Below are 19,388 nucleotides of genomic sequence, written 5' to 3'. Positions count from 1 at the left end.
GATTAAAGGATGAGGGTTAGCGGCTATGGCTAAAGGTTAATGTTAAAGTGGATTCTCACCTCGTTGTTGGAGAGCTGGTACCAGGGCTGTTTGCCGTAGGTGAAGATCTCCCACAGAACCACCCCCAGGCTCCACACGTCACTCTCTGTGGTGAACTTCCTGTACATGATGCTCTCCGGGGGCATCCAGCGAATCGGCAGCATCGTGTGCCCCCCCACCTGCAGGCCCACAGAGTATACTTAACACAACACACACATACACACAACACACACAACACAACACACACACAACACACATACACACAACACAACACACACACACACACAACACACACACACAACACACACATACACACAACACACACATACACACAACACAACACACACACACAACACACATACACATACACACAACACAACACACACATACACACAACACACACAACACACACATACAACACACACATACACGCAACACAACACACAACACACATACACACACACAACATGAAACACACACACAACACACACATACACACTACACATACACACAACACAACACACACAACACACATACACGTACACACACATACACACAACATAACACACACAACACACATACACACAACACAACACACACAACACACATACACATACACACAACACAACACACACACAACACACACACACACAACACACACATACACACAACACACACACAACACAACACACATACACACAACACAACACACACACACAACACAACACAACACACAACATAACACACACACAACACACACATACACACAACACATACACACACACACACACATACACACAACACACACAATACAACACACACAACACACACATGCACACAAAACAACACAACACACACACACACACAACACACACATACACACAACACATACACACACAACACACATACAAATCCACACAAAACAACACAACACACACAACACATACATACACACACAACACAACACAACACACATTCACACACACACAACATAACACACATACACACAACACATACATACACACACAACACAACACACATTCACACACACACAACATAACACACATACACACAACACACACACAAACAACACATACACACACACACAACACACACATACACACATACACAAAACACAACAAACACACACAACACACACATACACACAACACAACACACACATCAGACACAACACAACACACACATACAACACAACACATACAGCACACACAACACAACACAGCACACACAACGCAACACAACACACAACATACAGCACACACAACACAACACACACAATAAAACACAACACATACAACACACAACACACACATGCACACAACACATACAACACAACACACAGATACACCTACCCACATGCATACACAAACACTTGCACATGCACGCACACACACACACACACACACACACACACACACACACACACTCACCCTGTAGTAGTCAGTGCTGTAGACGTCACGGGACATGCCGAAGTCCCCGATCTTGACCAGCAGGTTTTCCCCTACAAGGCAGTTGCGTGTGGCCAGGTCTCGGTGCACAAAGTGCTGGGAGGCCAGGTACACCATCCCCGCTGCGATCTGCTGGGCGATGTGCAGCATCTGAGGCTGGGTCAGCTCCACCTGCATCGCACTGTGCTGCCCGTCCATCAGCACTGCGTCAGGACCGTGGGCCCTGTGCGCACACACACACACACTACAGGGTCAAACACCCAGCAGGAGCACACTGAGCAACCACAACCCACAACAGGGTGTCCAATCTCATCCAACAATTACAGTTTTTTTCAACTACTTACGCAGTAACACTAGAACTTGACCAAAAAGACCAAAACCTGAAACTCACTACCTTATCTTACACCAATTCTGCACAAATACAAACACATTTCCTGCTTTTCACTAATTTCTCAGTTCTAAATCACACTTTTTGCAAAACACTACACACAATTCTGTACATTTGGCACAATCTTCATTGATAAAATCTATTTTGTTCACATGGAAAACACTACCATTTAAAATGCTAAACTCAAACCACCAACCACACCATTACATCATGAAATTAGGAACTGTACTCCTACTTTGTCAATGTACAGTATTGTTATTGTATTGTTCTAATAATTACAGTATTTTACAGTATTATACATGTATATTTTACAGAACTGAAAGACTACCATGTCATGGTGGAAGAGGAACACTTTTCACACCTCAACAGGAGACTGAAATTGTCAATATGGTTTGAGCAAACAATGCAATAACATTAAAGTAAATACAAAAACTCAAAACACTGAAGGTATATTCCGAAATATTGACCAGGTGAGTGTGTCAACACTCAAATGTGTCCTACAGCAAAACCACCTACAAATCAAGAAGGTGCCATTTGAGTGCCATTTGAGAGAAATATGCCAATGTGCAAGTAAGTCCTATGGATTTCAATACTGTAATTGATTGTATCCAATCAGCACTGTAGACACATTACTGTATTGTAATGTTTTGTACTTCTCAATATTGACTGCTTTAGGTCCGTTTCTGATATTGCTGTGTTGTCTGTTTCAGAGTGTTCTTCAGCTAGATGCTGATGATGGGTTTCAACCTCACAAAAAGGTGCAACGGGGAAGAAAGATCATCGGTCAGCGTGCCATTGTTGAGGTTCCTGGCCAGTGAGGGGGGAACATCACCATGTGCGCTCACCAAGGTGTCCTCCATCACCATTCAACACTTGGCCCCTACAATAGTGCCCATCTCATCACTGTCCTGGACACACTACACAATATCCTCACTCCAGCCGAGCAGATGGATGGCCCAGAGCAGCCCAGGTATGTTATCATCTGGGACAACCTAAGTTTCCACTGGGCAGCTCCGGTCCGCAACTGGTTCATCGAGCACCCATTGTGTCCTATTGGCACTACATAGATACATTCAGACAAAGCAGTATGTGCCATTTTGGGGGTCTATATTTTCCCCGTTGCCTAGCCAGGGATGACACTGTTTGTGATGTGGAGGAGGTGATGTGGCCAGACCCTAACAGAATGCAGGATCCATAAACCATCCACCGCAATCCTTACAATCCCTTACAATTCTATGTCATTATTTTTGTTTCCGTGACTTTACAGTAACATATATTGAATTGATTACTGTACTGTAATTTGTTGTTGTAAAAACCTGCAATGGCAAAAAAAATAAGCTGTAGCCTATATACTAGAACAATCCTTCAGAGAAGCCTCTATGAGGAAATTAAAAAGGTATACAAAGTACTCAAGACTCAAGTGTTTTGTATAAAGTACATCAGTTGCTGCTTTGAAAGAGTAATTCAAATGGTGCATGTGTGTATCATTTTGTTGCAAAAATGCCATTTTGAAAAAGGTTTGTAAGGTTTTGATTGCAAAGTTTAATTTTGCCATAGAAGTGAGATGTTTATTTCGAAGTGTTGTGTCTTATTTGGCTTGTGTGTAGAGTTTTGAGAACACACAATGAGAAGCAATTGGGGAAAAAATGTTAAAAAAAACATTCTATTCTTGTATTTGTGTGTTTTATATTTGTATATGAAAACATAACACTTTACAACAGACTACTGTACATATAGTACATAGTGTAACACTGAAAATGCAAAAGGCCTAGATTATCATAGTAGTGTTTTCCGCTGAGCACACCAGTGTTCAATTGGTTCTTAGAAAGGTCTATTCATTTAATGCATTTGTGTTTGTCATTTGAAGACAAAATTATATTTTGAGAAGACATAACATTGTTTTGAATGCAATATTTGCTATTGCAAGAGTTTGTGGAGTTTCGTGTGTGAGTTTTAGATTTGTGTTTAGAGTTTTAAGAAAATTAGCCATGCTTTCAGAAAACGTGTGTAAGCAATTGAGAAACTGTAATACCAAGAAATATTAGCTGAAGTAATTTTGGGTTCTTAGCTTGACGCAAAAGATTGCCCTTACAAGAGCTGATCAACAGGAAGGCAGAGAAAAATATTCTCATCGCCTGGCTGAGAGTTTTCAAACATGGTAATAAACTTAATCACCCTAATCACATGATTAGCAAAAAGTGCCTCCAGTCAAACTTTTATATCTGTTATTAAAGATCACAAGGGAAAATAATACGATTGATAATAAATTCAAAAGAATTCACAAAGAACTTTATAGATCAGAAGCAGATGAGGAAAACCTCTATTAGGATACATTTTTAAAAAACTCTTCATACCAAATATTACCATGATTCTATACAGAGTGCTAGAGTCACCGTTCTCACTGGTGGAAATTAAGACAAACAGGGAGGTTGTGACGACCAGGTGGATTTCCTGTTGTGTTTTTATAGGGTGGCAAGAGATGAGATTGCCAATCTCTTTTTCCCAGTTCTGAATAAATCATTTGAGTAATCTAAACTCCCAGAGTCAATGTACTCAGCAAATATAGCATTAATTCCCAAAAACGGAACAGCCCTGAAGCAATGTTCCTATTGGAGTCTCATTAGTCTTCTTAATGTGGACGGTAAATTGTTTCCTAAAATACTGGCACAAAGACTTGAAGACATTGTGACATTAATAATTGATGGAGACCCAACACACTTTATTTAAGGACACAATTCCCAGTATAATACTCCACATTCACTCAGGATTATATCTTATTATCTTCAACATCAACAAATACCTGGCCTTCCTGTATCTAGTGCTGAGAAAGTCTTTGACAGGGTAGAGTGGGGATGTGATGAACAGGCTTGGATTTGGACCAAAGTCTAATAAAACGAGACATGGGCAAGCTCTGAGTCCGTGACTGCTTGCAGTAGCCATTGAACCGCTAGCAATTTATATCAGACAAAATGAAAATATCCGAGGGGTAGTCATTTCGAGAAAGCATTATGAGATTGTGTTATTTTCAGATGATGTGTTGATTACTATTCCTGAGGCATTCAGTTCCTGCCCCTGTTGAAGGCATAATGTTTTTGGATCAGTTTCTGGCAATGAATTCAACATAGAAAAATCCAACCACACCCCTGGGAAGAAAAGGAAGGTGCAGAGCCTGACTGTGGTGAAGCATCTTGGTGGAAAGGCAATTTAACATACTTCATTATGTGTACACATCCCCTCATACATACAGCAAATTAAATCAAGATGCATCTCCAAACTGCCAACCAGAAGACAAATAGGTAACGCCGTTAATGTAAGTTAATGTAATTGATGTACGGATACATTAATTAAGCATGACATTGACTTTTCATTTGGTAATGTATTTGTTAACTGTGCATGCATGCACACACGCACTAACACACACTCACACACAGATGCACACACGCACGCACACACTCTTATGCACACAAGCACACACACACACACACACACACACATGCACACACACACTCACACATACACACGCACACACACACACACACACACACACACACACTCATACACACGCACACACACACACCTGAGGAACTTGTTGAGGTCTCCGTGCTTCATATACTCGAACACCATGATGAGTGGGTCGGCCTCCACACACACGCCGTAGAAGGTGACAATGTGCTCGTGCTGCAGGTTCGTCAGAAGCTCCGCCTCCCTCTGGAAATCTGTCCGTCCATTCTCACTTGCCTCCTTCAGCGTCTGGGGGGTCAGAGACAGAGAGGCAGACAGAGAGACAGACAGAGAGACAGACAGACAGAGAGGTAGACAGAGAGGCAGACAGAGAGACAGACTTTCAGTTTTCACACTTCACATCTATGATAGAGGGTTCCATAAAGAACTAAAAAGGGTTCCTCTATGGAGACAAGCCAAAGCCCTGTTTGTGTGCATGTGTCTGTTTTCACAGGGTCCATCAACTGCAGACTACACACAGTTGTGCTTGGGTGTGTGATGCACTCATACCTATGGGCAATTTAGACTCTCCAATTACCAGTCAGAGGGAGAACATGCAAACTCCACACAGAAAGACCCCTGGGACTTTAAAACCCTAGACCTTCTTGCTGTGATGCAACAGTGCTAGGAAAACATATCAGGGGTATCGATATTATCTAGCTCGCTGGCATAGGTAATATTGTAGTCGTCAGCTCTTTCCTTTGGTGTTTGTGTCCTCTTTGCCTGCATAGACATTATATTCCCACACTTTTTTGCCAGTATTGAAAGAAACTGCCCATAATGACTTCATCATGTGTGCAGCAGTCATTGACTTAATTAAAATAACAGAGCTCTCCTGTACTGCAGTCAGATGGATTTCATTCGCAGTTGACATGAGCAAGAGGAAGCCCCCCCCCCCCCCTCCCCCCGCCTCCGGAAAGAGACTACAGCTTCCTCCCAAAGGGACCTCAGCCCCCAAAATATCAACCTACCAATAACAACCGCAGCCAAACAATAACAGAGACAGAAACTCAAACCCTGGTTCATCAGAGAGAAACATCTGAATGTGCATTTAACCACACCAAATACTCAATTGTTCAGACCAAATGTAAGAATGGAGAAGAAATGTGATCCAATTGACTTTGACCGTGGACTGAGTGTTGGGGCCAGACAGAGTGGTTTGAGTATCTCAGAAACTGTGATTTTCATGCACAACATCTTACAATAATTATATCTCAAACTGATTGAGACCTTAGTCAGTACAAATATTGAATGATCAAGCATTGGTTAGTTGTTTATAAGTACACGTGGGTACAAACATGAATGAATTATAAAGCTGGAACGTTACTTACTGATAAGCAATTGAATATGTTTTGGTAGAGGAAGAATTCAGTGGTCACATACACAGAGGTATGCCATTCATAATTATACTGTGGTACTTGTAGCTAACAGAAGCAGAATGAAACAGTGGGATGTAAGATAAAAATAGGCTAAAGTTTTCACATTCTGAACAAAAGGAAGTTTTTGCCACACAGGCTAATAATATTTTTTAAAAACAACCACAGAGAGATTTCTGTTTTCATTTCCTCATCCTGAGCAAGCTTGCAAGTGTGTGACAGGAAATTAACGAAGCAGTCAGTTCTGCAAATGAGCACAAAATGTAATTGTTGATTAAAATCATTGCAATTTGCTAAATACCATAAAGCTGCATGTGTAGCTTACCACACAGAAAAAGGTTTAAAATGTCCAAGAAGCTTATGGCTAACAGCATTAGCCTGTAAAATGAAGTCTGCTTGCTGACATTATAATTTATTAAAATACTAAAATACCAATGATCTACATATCAGGTTTGTGTTTCCACTGATGCTGTGTCCACATCAAAATTAATTATCTCCCGAGATAGATAGAGCTAAATCCATATTGTAACTGATATTTCTATCATATCATTTATATTGTTATATCGGCCAGCCCTACTCTAAGGGAAAGTTTTTTTTACCATTAATGGACATCAATTGCACACAACTTTGTTTTAATAGAACAAAATAACTACTACACCCCATAACATTACAAACCCACGGTCACCATGTTAAACCCACAGTCACCATGTTAAACCCACGGTCATAATCTCAAACCCACGGTCACCGTGTTAAACCCACGGTCATAATCTCAAACCCACGGTCACCATGTTAAACCCACGGTCACCATCTCAAACCCAAGGTCACCATGGCAAACCCACGGTCATAATCTCAAACCCACGGTCACCATGTTAAACCCACGGTCATCATCTCAATCCCAAGGTCACCATGGCAAACCTACGGTCACAATGTTAAACCCACTGTCATAATGTTAAACCCACGGTCATCATCTCAAACCCACGGTCACCATCTCAAACCCACGGTCACCATGTTAAACCCACAGTCACCATGTTAAACCCACGGTCATCATCTCAAACCCACGGTCACCATGTTAAACCCACGGTCATAATCTCAAACCCACGGTCACCATGTTAAACCCACGGTCACCATCTCAAACCCAAGGTCACCATGGCAAACCCACGGTCACAATATCAAAGACATGGACAAGCTGCTGACATTGAAAGTACAGATGTGAGTAAACAACGTAAAGCAGTGCCACTGGTTTTAAAAAGCACAAGGATTCCTTTGCAGTTACAAACTATGGTGTTTTAATATAAAATGGCGACCATTGACATGAATATGCAGTTCTACTTCTGTTCCGTCCCCAGTAAATCACAGGAAAGCTCAGAATATTTGCCGCATGTAGGAGAGGAATGAGACGGAGGCTGACGGGCGGAGAAAGAATGGCAGTGAGTTTCAGGACGAGCGTTTCCAGGGTTTCCATAGCGATGGATAGCTCGCTCCTGTGAGTCAGAGCACTTCTCTCGCACCCACCGAAACCCCCCACAGAGACCCACGTCACTCCCACAGCAGAACAGAGCACCTCACATCTTTCATACCATAGAGAGAGAAATGGAGAGATGGATCATTACATTTATCTAGCACTTTTCTAGACACTCAAAGTGCTTTTCGCTGATGAGGGAGAAACTCGCCTCAAACCACCACCCATGTGCAGCACCCACCTGGGTGATGAAACAGCAGCCATTTTGCAGCAGAATGCTCACTACACCATCCAATGAGGTGGAGAGGGAGAGAACAATGTTTTTTGTTTTTTTTGCCAATTAACTCAGGGGATGATTGGGTGGCGTGTTGAAAGAATCAGGTTGGGAATTTAGCCAGGAAAGCGGGGAAGCCCCTACTCTGTGGAGAGTGTGATGGGATCTCTAATGACGAGTCAGGGCCTCGGTTTAATGTCTCATCCGAAAGATGGCAATATTTCACAGAACAAACAAACAGACAAAGGAGTGGAGCGATACCTTGACAGCCACCAGGATCTTCTCCTGGTCGGGGGTGAGGTTGTAGCACTCGGCCAGAAATACCTTCCCAAACGCCCCCTCCCCCAGCTCTCGCTTCAGCACGATGTTGTGCCGCTTGATGTGCTGCACGACTGTGGGGAGAACAACACGCTTTAGTGCGTAGTTCAGTGTGTCACTGTTTAACTCAGTGCGTAGTTCAGTGTGTCTCTGTGTTTAACTCAGTGCATAGTTCAGTGTGTCACTGCTTAACTCAGTGCGTAGTTCAGTGTGTCACTGTATTTTAACTCAATGCGTAGTTCAGTGTGTCTCTGTGTTTAACTCAGTGCGTAGTTCAGTGTGTCACTGCTTAACTCAGTGTGTAGTTCAGTGTGTCACTGTTTAACGCAGTGCGTAGTTCAGTGTGTCACTGTGTTTAACTCAGTGCGTAGTTCAGTGTGTCACTGTGTTTAACTCAGTGCGTAGTTCAGTGTGTCTCTGCGTTTAACTCAGTGCGTAGTTCAGTGTGTCACTGTTTAACTCAGTGCATAGTTCAGTGTGTCGCTGTTTAACTCAGTGCATAGTTCAGTGTGTCACTCTGTTTAACTGAGTGCGTAGTTCAATGTGTCACTGTTTAACTCAGTGCGTAGTTCAGTCTGTCACTGTGTTTAACTCAGTGCGTAGTTCAGTGTGTCACTGTTTAGCTCAGTGCATAGTTCAGTGTGTCACTGTGTTTAACTCAGTGCGTAGTTCAGTGTGTCACTGTGTTTAACTCAGTGCGTAGTTCAGTGTGTCTCTGCGTTTAACTCAGTGCGTAGTTCAGTGTGTCACTGTTTAACTCAGGCCGTAGTTCAGTGTGTCACTGTTTAACTCAGTGCATAGTTCAGTGTGTCGCTGTTTAACTCAGTGCATAGTTCAGTGTGTCACTCTGTTTAACTGAGTGCGTAGTTCAATGTGTCACTGTTTAACTCAGTGCGTAGTTCAGTCTGTCACTGTGTTTAACTCAGTGCGTAGTTCAGTGTGTCACTGTTTAGCTCAGTGCATAGTTCAGTGTGTCACTGTGTTTAACTCAGTGCGTAGTTCAGTATGTCACTGTTGAACTCAGTGCGTAGTTCAGTGTGTCACTGTGTTTAACTCAGTGTGTAGGTCAGTGTGTCTCGGTGTTTAACTCAGGCCGTAGTTCAGTGTGTCACTGTTTAACTCAGGCCGTAGTTCAGTGTGTCACTGTTTAACTCAGTGCGTAGTTCAGTGTGACACGGTTTAACTCAGTGCGTAGTTCAGTGTGTCACTGTTTAACTCAGTGCATAGTTCAGTGTGTCGCTGTTTAACTCAGTGCATAGTTCAGTGTGTCACTGTTTAACTCAGTGCATATTTCTGTGTGTCACTGTGTTTAACTCAGTGCATAGTTCAGTGTGTCACTCTGTTTAAATGAGTGCGTAGTTCAATGTGTCACTGTTTAACTCAGTGCGTAGTTCAGTCTGTCACTATGTTTAACTCAGTGCGTAGTTCAGTGTGTCACTGTTTAACTCAGTGCGTAGTTCAGTCTGTCACTGTGTTTAACTCGGTGCGTAGTTCAGTATGTCACTGTTTAACTCAGTGCGTAGTTCAGTATGTCACTGTTTAACTCAGTGCGTAGTTCAGTGTGTCACTGTTTAACTCAGTGCGTAGTTCAGTCTGTCACTGTGTTTAACTCGGTGCGTAGTTCAGTATGTCACTGTTTAACTCAGTGCGTAGTTCAGTATGTCACTGTTTAACTCAGTGCGTAGTTCAGTGTGTCACTGTTTAACAGAGTGCATAGTTCAGTGTGTCGCTGTTTAACTCAGTGCATAGTTCAGTGTGTCACTGTTTAACTCAGTGCATATTTCAGTGTGTCACTGTGTTTAACTCAGTGCGTAGTTCAGTCTGTCACTGTGTTTAACTCAGTGCATAGTTCAGTCTGTCACTGTGTTTAACTCAGTGCGTAGTTCAGTCTGTCACTGTGTTTAACTCAGTGCATAGTTCAGTGTGTCACTGTTTAACTCAGGCCGTAGTTCAGTGTGTCACTGTTTAACTCAGTGCATAGTTCAGTGTGTCGCTGTTTAACTCAGTGCATAGTTCATTGTGTCACTGTTTAACTCAGGGCATAGTTCAGTGTGTCACTGTGTTTAACTCAGTGTGTAGTTCAGTATGTCACTGTTTAACTCAGTGCGTAGTTCAGTGTGTCACTGTGTTTAACTCAGGGCGTAGTTCAGTGTGTCTCTGTGTTTAACTCAGGCCGTAGTTCAGTGTGTCACTGTTTAACTCAGGCCGTAGTTCAGTGTGTCACTGTTTAACTCAGTGCGTAGTTCAGTGTGTCACTGTGTTTAACTCAGTGCGTAGTTCAGTGTGTCTCTGTGTTTAACTCAGGCCGTAGTTCAGTGTGTCACTGTTTAACTCAGTGCGTAGTTCAGTGTGACACGGTTTAACTCAGTGCGTAGTTCAGTGTGTCACTGTTTAACTCAGTGCATATTTCAGTGTGTCACTGTGTTCAACTCAGTGCATAGTTCAGTGTGTCACTCTGTTTAACTGAGTGCGTAGTTCAATGTGTCACTGTTTAACTCAGTGCGTAGTTCAGTCTGTCACTGTGTTTAACTCAGTGCGTAGTTCAGTGTGTCACTGTTTAACTCAGTGCATAGTTCAGTCTGTCACTGTTTTTAACTCAGTGCGTAGTTCAGTATGTCACTGTTTAACTCAGTGCGTAGTTCAGTATGTCACTGTTTAACTCAGTGCGTAGTTCAGTGTGTCACTGTTTAACTCAGTGCATAGTTCAGTGTGTCGCTGTTTAACTCAGTGCATAGTTCAGTGTGTCACTGTTTAACTCAGTGCATATTTCAGTGTGTCACTGTGTTTAACTCAGTGCGTAGTTCAGTCTGTCACTGTGTTTCACTCAGTGCATAGTTCAGTGTGTCACTGTTTAGGTCAGTGCATAGTTCAGTGTGTCACTGTGTTTAACTCAGTGCGTAGTTCAGTATGTTACTGTTTAACTCAGTGCGTAGTTCAGTCTGTCTCTGTGTTTACCTCAGGCCGTAGTTCAGTGTGTCACTGTTTAACTCAGGCCGTAGTTCAGTGTGTCACTGTTTAACTCAGTGCATAGTTCAGTGTGTCGCGGTTTAACTCAGTGCATAGTTCAGTGTGTCACTGTTTAACTCAGGGCATATTTCAGTGTGTCACTGTGTTTAACTCAGTGCGTAGTTCAGTATGTTACTGTTTAACTCAGTGCGTAGTTCAGTCTGTCTCTGTGTTTACCTCAGGCCGTAGTTCAGTGTGTCACTGTTTAACTCAGGCCGTAGTTCAGTGTGTCACTGTTTAACTCAGTGCATAGTTCAGTGTGTCGCGGTTTAACTCAGTGCATAGTTCAGTGTGTCACTGTTTAACTCAGGGCATATTTCAGTGTGTCACTGTGTTTAACTCAGTGCATAGTTCATTGTGTCACTGTTTAACTCAGGGCATAGTTCAGTGTGTCACTGTGTTTAACTCAGTGTGTAGTTCAGTATGTCACTGTTTAACTCAGTGCGTAGTTCAGTGTGTCACTGTGTTTAACTCAGGGCGTAGTTCAGTGTGTCTCTGTGTTTAACTCAGGCCGTAGTTCAGTGTGTCACTCTGTTTAACTGAGTGCGTAGTTCAATGTGTCACTGTTTAACTCAGTGCGTAGTTCAGTCTGTCACTGTGTTTAACTCAGTGCGTAGTTCAGTGTGTCACTGTTTAGCTCAGTGCATAGTTCAGTGTGTCACTGTGTTTAACTCAGTGCGTAGTTCAGTGTGTCACTGTGTTTAACTCAGTGCGTAGTTCAGTGTGTCTCTGCGTTTAACTCAGTGCGTAGTTCAGTGTGTCACTGTTTAACTCAGGCCGTAGTTCAGTGTGTCACTGTTTAACTCAGTGCATAGTTCAGTGTGTCGCTGTTTAACTCAGTGCATAGTTCAGTGTGTCACTCTGTTTAACTGAGTGCGTAGTTCAATGTGTCACTGTTTAACTCAGTGCGTAGTTCAGTCTGTCACTGTGTTTAACTCAGTGCGTAGTTCAGTGTGTCACTGTTTAGCTCAGTGCATAGTTCAGTGTGTCACTGTGTTTAACTCAGTGCGTAGTTCAGTATGTCACTGTTGAACTCAGTGCGTAGTTCAGTGTGTCACTGTGTTTAACTCAGTGTGTAGGTCAGTGTGTCTCGGTGTTTAACTCAGGCCGTAGTTCAGTGTGTCACTGTTTAACTCAGGCCGTAGTTCAGTGTGTCACTGTTTAACTCAGTGCGTAGTTCAGTGTGACACGGTTTAACTCAGTGCGTAGTTCAGTGTGTCACTGTTTAACTCAGTGCATAGTTCAGTGTGTCGCTGTTTAACTCAGTGCATAGTTCAGTGTGTCACTGTTTAACTCAGTGCATATTTCTGTGTGTCACTGTGTTTAACTCAGTGCATAGTTCAGTGTGTCACTCTGTTTAAATGAGTGCGTAGTTCAATGTGTCACTGTTTAACTCAGTGCGTAGTTCAGTCTGTCACTATGTTTAACTCAGTGCGTAGTTCAGTGTGTCACTGTTTAACTCAGTGCGTAGTTCAGTCTGTCACTGTGTTTAACTCGGTGCGTAGTTCAGTATGTCACTGTTTAACTCAGTGCGTAGTTCAGTATGTCACTGTTTAACTCAGTGCGTAGTTCAGTGTGTCACTGTTTAACTCAGTGCGTAGTTCAGTCTGTCACTGTGTTTAACTCGGTGCGTAGTTCAGTATGTCACTGTTTAACTCAGTGCGTAGTTCAGTATGTCACTGTTTAACTCAGTGCGTAGTTCAGTGTGTCACTGTTTAACAGAGTGCATAGTTCAGTGTGTCGCTGTTTAACTCAGTGCATAGTTCAGTGTGTCACTGTTTAACTCAGTGCATATTTCAGTGTGTCACTGTGTTTAACTCAGTGCGTAGTTCAGTCTGTCACTGTGTTTAACTCAGTGCATAGTTCAGTCTGTCACTGTGTTTAACTCAGTGCGTAGTTCAGTCTGTCACTGTGTTTAACTCAGTGCATAGTTCAGTGTGTCACTGTTTAACTCAGGCCGTAGTTCAGTGTGTCACTGTTTAACTCAGTGCATAGTTCAGTGTGTCGCTGTTTAACTCAGTGCATAGTTCATTGTGTCACTGTTTAACTCAGGGCATAGTTCAGTGTGTCACTGTGTTTAACTCAGTGTGTAGTTCAGTATGTCACTGTTTAACTCAGTGCGTAGTTCAGTGTGTCACTGTGTTTAACTCAGGGCGTAGTTCAGTGTGTCTCTGTGTTTAACTCAGGCCGTAGTTCAGTGTGTCACTGTTTAACTCAGGCCGTAGTTCAGTGTGTCACTGTTTAACTCAGTGCGTAGTTCAGTGTGTCACTGTGTTTAACTCAGTGCGTAGTTCAGTGTGTCTCTGTGTTTAACTCAGGCCGTAGTTCAGTGTGTCACTGTTTAACTCAGTGCGTAGTTCAGTGTGACACGGTTTAACTCAGTGCGTAGTTCAGTGTGTCACTGTTTAACTCAGTGCATAGTTCAGTGTGTCGCGGTTTAACTCAGTGCATAGTTCAGTGTGTCACTGTTTAACTCAGGGCATATTTCAGTGTGTCACTGTGTTTAACTCAGTGCGTAGTTCAGTATGTTACTGTTTAACTCAGTGCGTAGTTCAGTCTGTCTCTGTGTTTACCTCAGGCCGTAGTTCAGTGTGTCACTGTTTAACTCAGGCCGTAGTTCAGTGTGTCACTGTTTAACTCAGTGCATAGTTCAGTGTGTCGCGGTTTAACTCAGTGCATAGTTCAGTGTGTCACTGTTTAACTCAGGGCATATTTCAGTGTGTCACTGTGTTTAACTCAGTGCATAGTTCATTGTGTCACTGTTTAACTCAGGGCATAGTTCAGTGTGTCACTGTGTTTAACTCAGTGTGTAGTTCAGTATGTCACTGTTTAACTCAGTGCGTAGTTCAGTGTGTCACTGTGTTTAACCCAGGGCGTAGTTCAGTGTGTCTCTGTGTTTAACTCAGGCCGTAGTTCAGTGTGTCACTCTGTTTAACTGAGTGCGTAGTTCAATGTGTCACTGTTTAACTCAGTGCGTAGTTCAGTCTGTCACTGTGTTTAACTCAGTGCGTAGTTCAGTGTGTCACTGTTTAGCTCAGTGCATAGTTCAGTGTGTCACTGTGTTTAACTCAGTGCGTAGTTCAGTGTGTCACTGTGTTTAACTCAGTGCGTAGTTCAGTGTGTCTCTGCGTTTAACTCAGTGCGTAGTTCAGTGTGTCACTGTTTAACTCAGGCCGTAGTTCAGTGTGTCACTGTTTAACTCAGTGCATAGTTCAGTGTGTCGCTGTTTAACTCAGTGCATAGTTCAGTGTGTCACTCTGTTTAACTGAGTGCGTAGTTCAATGTGTCACTGTTTAACTCAGTGCGTAGTTCAGTCTGTCACTGTGTTTAACTCAGTGCGTAGTTCAGTGTGTCACTGTTTAGCTCAGTGCATAGTTCAGTGTGTCACTGTGTTTAACTCAGTGCGTAGTTCAGTATGTCACTGTTGAACTCAGTGCGTAGTTCAGTGTGTCACTGTGTTTAACTCAGTGTGTAGGTCAGTGTGTCTCGGTGTTTAACTCAGGCCGTAGTTCAGTGTGTCACTGTTTAACTCAGGCCGTAGTTCAGTGTGTCACTGTTTAACTCAGTGCGTAGTTCAGTGTGACACGGTTTAACTCAGTGCGTAGTTCAGTGTGTCACTGTTTAACTCAGTGCATAGTTCAGTGTGTCGCTGTTTAACTCAGTGCATAGTTCAGTGTGTCACTGTTTAACTCAGTGCATATTTCTGTGTGTCACTGTGTTTAACTCAGTGCATAGTTCAGTGTGTCACTCTGTTTAAATGAGTGCGTAGTTCAATGTGTCACTGTTTAACTCAGTGCGTAGTTCAGTCTGTCACTATGTTTAACTCAGTGCGTAGTTCAGTGTGTCACTGTTTAACTCAGTGCGTAGTTCAGTCTGTCACTGTGTTTAACTCGGTGCGTAGTTCAGTATGTCACTGTTTAACTCAGTGCGTAGTTCAGTATGTCACTGTTTAACTCAGTGCGTAGTTCAGTGTGTCACTGTTTAACTCAGTGCGTAGTTCAGTCTGTCACTGTGTTTAACTCGGTGCGTAGTTCAGTATGTCACTGTTTAACTCAGTGCGTAGTTCAGTATGTCACTGTTTAACTCAGTGCGTAGTTCAGTGTGTCACTGTTTAACAGAGTGCATAGTTCAGTGTGTCGCTGTTTAACTCAGTGCATAGTTCAGTGTGTCACTGTTTAACTCAGTGCATATTTCAGTGTGTCACTGTGTTTAACTCAGTGCGTAGTTCAGTCTGTCACTGTGTTTAACTCAGTGCATAGTTCAGTCTGTCACTGTGTTTAACTCAGTGCGTAGTTCAGTCTGTCACTGTGTTTAACTCAGTGCATAGTTCAGTGTGTCACTGTTTAACTCAGGCCGTAGTTCAGTGTGTCACTGTTTAACTCAGTGCATAGTTCAGTGTGTCGCTGTTTAACTCAGTGCATAGTTCATTGTGTCACTGTTTAACTCAGGGCATAGTTCAGTGTGTCACTGTGTTTAACTCAGTGTGTAGTTCAGTATGTCACTGTTTAACTCAGTGCGTAGTTCAGTGTGTCACTGTGTTTAACTCAGGGCGTAGTTCAGTGTGTCTCTGTGTTTAACTCAGGCCGTAGTTCAGTGTGTCACTGTTTAACTCAGGCCGTAGTTCAGTGTGTCACTGTTTAACTCAGTGCGTAGTTCAGTGTGTCACTGTGTTTAACTCAGTGCGTAGTTCAGTGTGTCTCTGTGTTTAACTCAGGCCGTAGTTCAGTGTGTCACTGTTTAACTCAGTGCGTAGTTCAGTGTGACACGGTTTAACTCAGTGCGTAGTTCAGTGTGTCACTGTTTAACTCAGTGCATATTTCAGTGTGTCACTGTGTTCAACTCAGTGCATAGTTCAGTGTGTCACTCTGTTTAACTGAGTGCGTAGTTCAATGTGTCACTGTTTAACTCAGTGCGTAGTTCAGTCTGTCACTGTGTTTAACTCAGTGCGTAGTTCAGTGTGTCACTGTTTAAGTCAGTGCATAGTTCAGTCTGTCACTGTTTTTAACTCAGTGCGTAGTTCAGTATGTCACTGTTTAACTCAGTGCGTAGTTCAGTATGTCACTGTTTAACTCAGTGCGTAGTTCAGTGTGTCACTGTTTAACTCAGTGCATAGTTCAGTGTGTCGCTGTTTAACTCAGTGCATAGTTCAGTGTGTCACTGTTTAACTCAGTGCATATTTCAGTGTGTCACTGTGTTTAACTCAGTGCGTAGTTCAGTCTGTCACTGTGTTTCACTCAGTGCATAGTTCAGTGTGTCACTGTTTAGGTCAGTGCATAGTTCAGTGTGTCACTGTGTTTAACTCAGTGCGTAGTTCAGTATGTTACTGTTTAACTCAGTGCGTAGTTCAGTCTGTCTCTGTGTTTACCTCAGGCCGTAGTTCAGTGTGTCACTGTTTAACTCAGGCCGTAGTTCAGTGTGTCACTGTTTAACTCAGTGCATAGTTCAGTGTGTCGCGGTTTAACTCAGTGCATAGTTCAGTGTGTCACTGTTTAACTCAGGGCATATTTCAGTGTGTCACTGTGTTTAACTCAGTGCGTAGTTCAGTATGTTACTGTTTAACTCAGTGCGTAGTTCAGTCTGTCTCTGTGTTTACCTCAGGCCGTAGTTCAGTGTGTCACTGTTTAACTCAGGCCGTAGTTCAGTGTGTCACTGTTTAACTCAGTGCATAGTTCAGTGTGTCGCGGTTTAACTCAGTGCATAGTTCAGTGTGTCACTGTTTAACTCAGGGCATATTTCAGTGTGTCACTGTGTTTAACTCAGTGCGTAGTTCAGTGTGTCACTGTGTTTAACTCAGGGCGTAGTTCAGTGTGTCTCTGTGTTTAACTCAGGCCGTAGTTCAGTGTGTCACTGTTTAACTCAGTGCGTAGTTCAGTGTGTCACTGTGTTTAACTCAGTGCGTAGTTCAGTCTGTCACTGTGTTTAACTCAGGCCGTAGTTCAGTGTGTCACTGTTTAACTCAGTGCGTAGTTCAGTATGTCACTGTTTAACTCAGTGCGTAGTTCAGTGTGTCACTGTTTAACTCAGTGCATAGTTCAGTGTGTCGCTGTTTAACTCAGTGCATAGTTCAGTGTGTCACTGTTTAACTCAGTGCATATTTCAGTGTGTCACTGTGTTTAACTCAGTGCGTAGTTCAGTCTGTCACTGTGTTTAACTCAGTGCATAGTTCAGTCTGTCACTGTGTTTAACTCAGTGCGTAGTTCAGTCTGTCACTGTGTTTAACTCAGTGCATAGTTCAGTGTGTCACTGTTTAGCTCAGTGCACAGTTCAGTGTGTCACTGTGTTTAACTCAGTGCGTAGTTCAGTATGTTACTGTTTAACTCAGTGCGTAGTTCAGTGTATCTCTGTGTTTAACTCAGGCCGTAGTTCAGTGTGTCACTGTTTAACTCAGGCCGTAGTTCAGTGTGTCACTGTTTAACTCAGGGCATAGTTCAGTGTGTCGCTGTTTAACTCAGTGCATAGTTCATTGTGTCACTGTTTAACTCAGGGCATATTTCAGTGTGTCACTGTGTTTAACTCAGTGCGTAGTTCAGTGTGTCACTGTGTTTAACTCAGTGCGTAGTTCAGTATGTTACTGTTTAACTCAGTGCGTAGTTCAGTCTGTCTCTGTGTTTACCTCAGGCCGTAGTTCAGTGTGTCACTGTTTAACTCAGGCCGTAGTTCAGTGTGTCACTGTTTAACTCAGTGCATAGTTCAGTGTGTCACTGTTTAACTCAGGGCATATTTCAGTGTGTCACTGTGTTTAACTCAGTGCGTAGTTCAGTGTGTCTCTGTGTTTAACTCAGTGCATAGTTCAGTGTGTCGCGGTTTAACTCAGTGCATAGTTCAGTGTGTCACTGTTTAACTCAGGGCATATTTCAGTCTGTCTCTGTGTTTAACTCAGGGCGTAGTTCAGTGTGTCTCTGTGTTTAACTCAGGCTGTAGTTCAGTGTGTCACTGTTTAACTCAGTGCGTAGTTCAGTGTGTCACTGTGTTTAACTCAGTGCGTAGTTCAGTCTGTCACTGTGTTTAACTCAGGCCGTAGTTCAGTGTGTCACTGTTTAACTCAGTGCGTAGTTCAGTATGTCACTGTTTAACTCAGTGCGTAGTTCAGTGTGTCACTGTTTAACTCAGTGCATAGTTCAGTGTGTCGCTGTTTAACTCAGTGCATAGTTCAGTGTGTCACTGTTTAACTCAGTGCATATTTCAGTGTGTCACTGTGTTTAACTCAGTGCGTAGTTCAGTCTGTCACTGTGTTTAACTCAGTGCATAGTTCAGTCTGTCACTGTGTTTAACTCAGTGCGTAGTTCAGTCTGTCACTGTGTTTAACTCAGTGCATAGTTCAGTGTGTCACTGTTTAGCTCAGTGCATAGTTCAGTGTGTCACTGTGTTTAACTCAGTGCGTAGTTCAGTATGTTACTGTTTAACTCAGTGCCTAGTTCAGTGTATCTCTGTGTTTAACTCAGGCCGTAGTTCAGTGTGTCACTGTTTAACTCAGCCCGTAGTTCAGTGTGTCACTGTTTAACTCAGTGCATAGTTCAGTGTGTCGCTGTTTAACTCAGTGCATAGTTCATTGTGTCAC

The 19,388-nt window shown here is 42.8% G+C and overlaps 1 protein-coding gene across 2 annotated transcripts in view; it reads right to left on the bottom strand.

Moving 5' to 3' along the window:
* Nucleotides 1–19,388, bottom strand: part of LOC133141765 (BDNF/NT-3 growth factors receptor-like) — a 72,358-nt gene that overhangs the window by 8,115 nt on the left and 44,855 nt on the right. For both annotated transcript variants that reach the window (XM_061262475.1, XM_061262476.1), the window contains 4 exons: nucleotides 8,768–8,898; nucleotides 5,474–5,646; nucleotides 1,491–1,731; nucleotides 60–218 (listed from right to left, as the gene is read on the bottom strand). In XM_061262475.1, coding sequence (XP_061118459.1) covers nucleotides 60–218; nucleotides 1,491–1,731; nucleotides 5,474–5,646; nucleotides 8,768–8,898 — 704 coding nt within the window. The remainder of the gene's footprint in view (nucleotides 1–59; nucleotides 219–1,490; nucleotides 1,732–5,473; nucleotides 5,647–8,767; nucleotides 8,899–19,388) is intronic.

The sequence above is a fragment of the Conger conger genome, chromosome 12 (genome assembly GCF_963514075.1).
Source record: "Conger conger chromosome 12, fConCon1.1, whole genome shotgun sequence".
NCBI lineage: Eukaryota > Metazoa > Chordata > Actinopteri > Anguilliformes > Congridae > Conger > Conger conger.
This window is presented reverse-complemented; position numbering and strand designations above follow the sequence as displayed.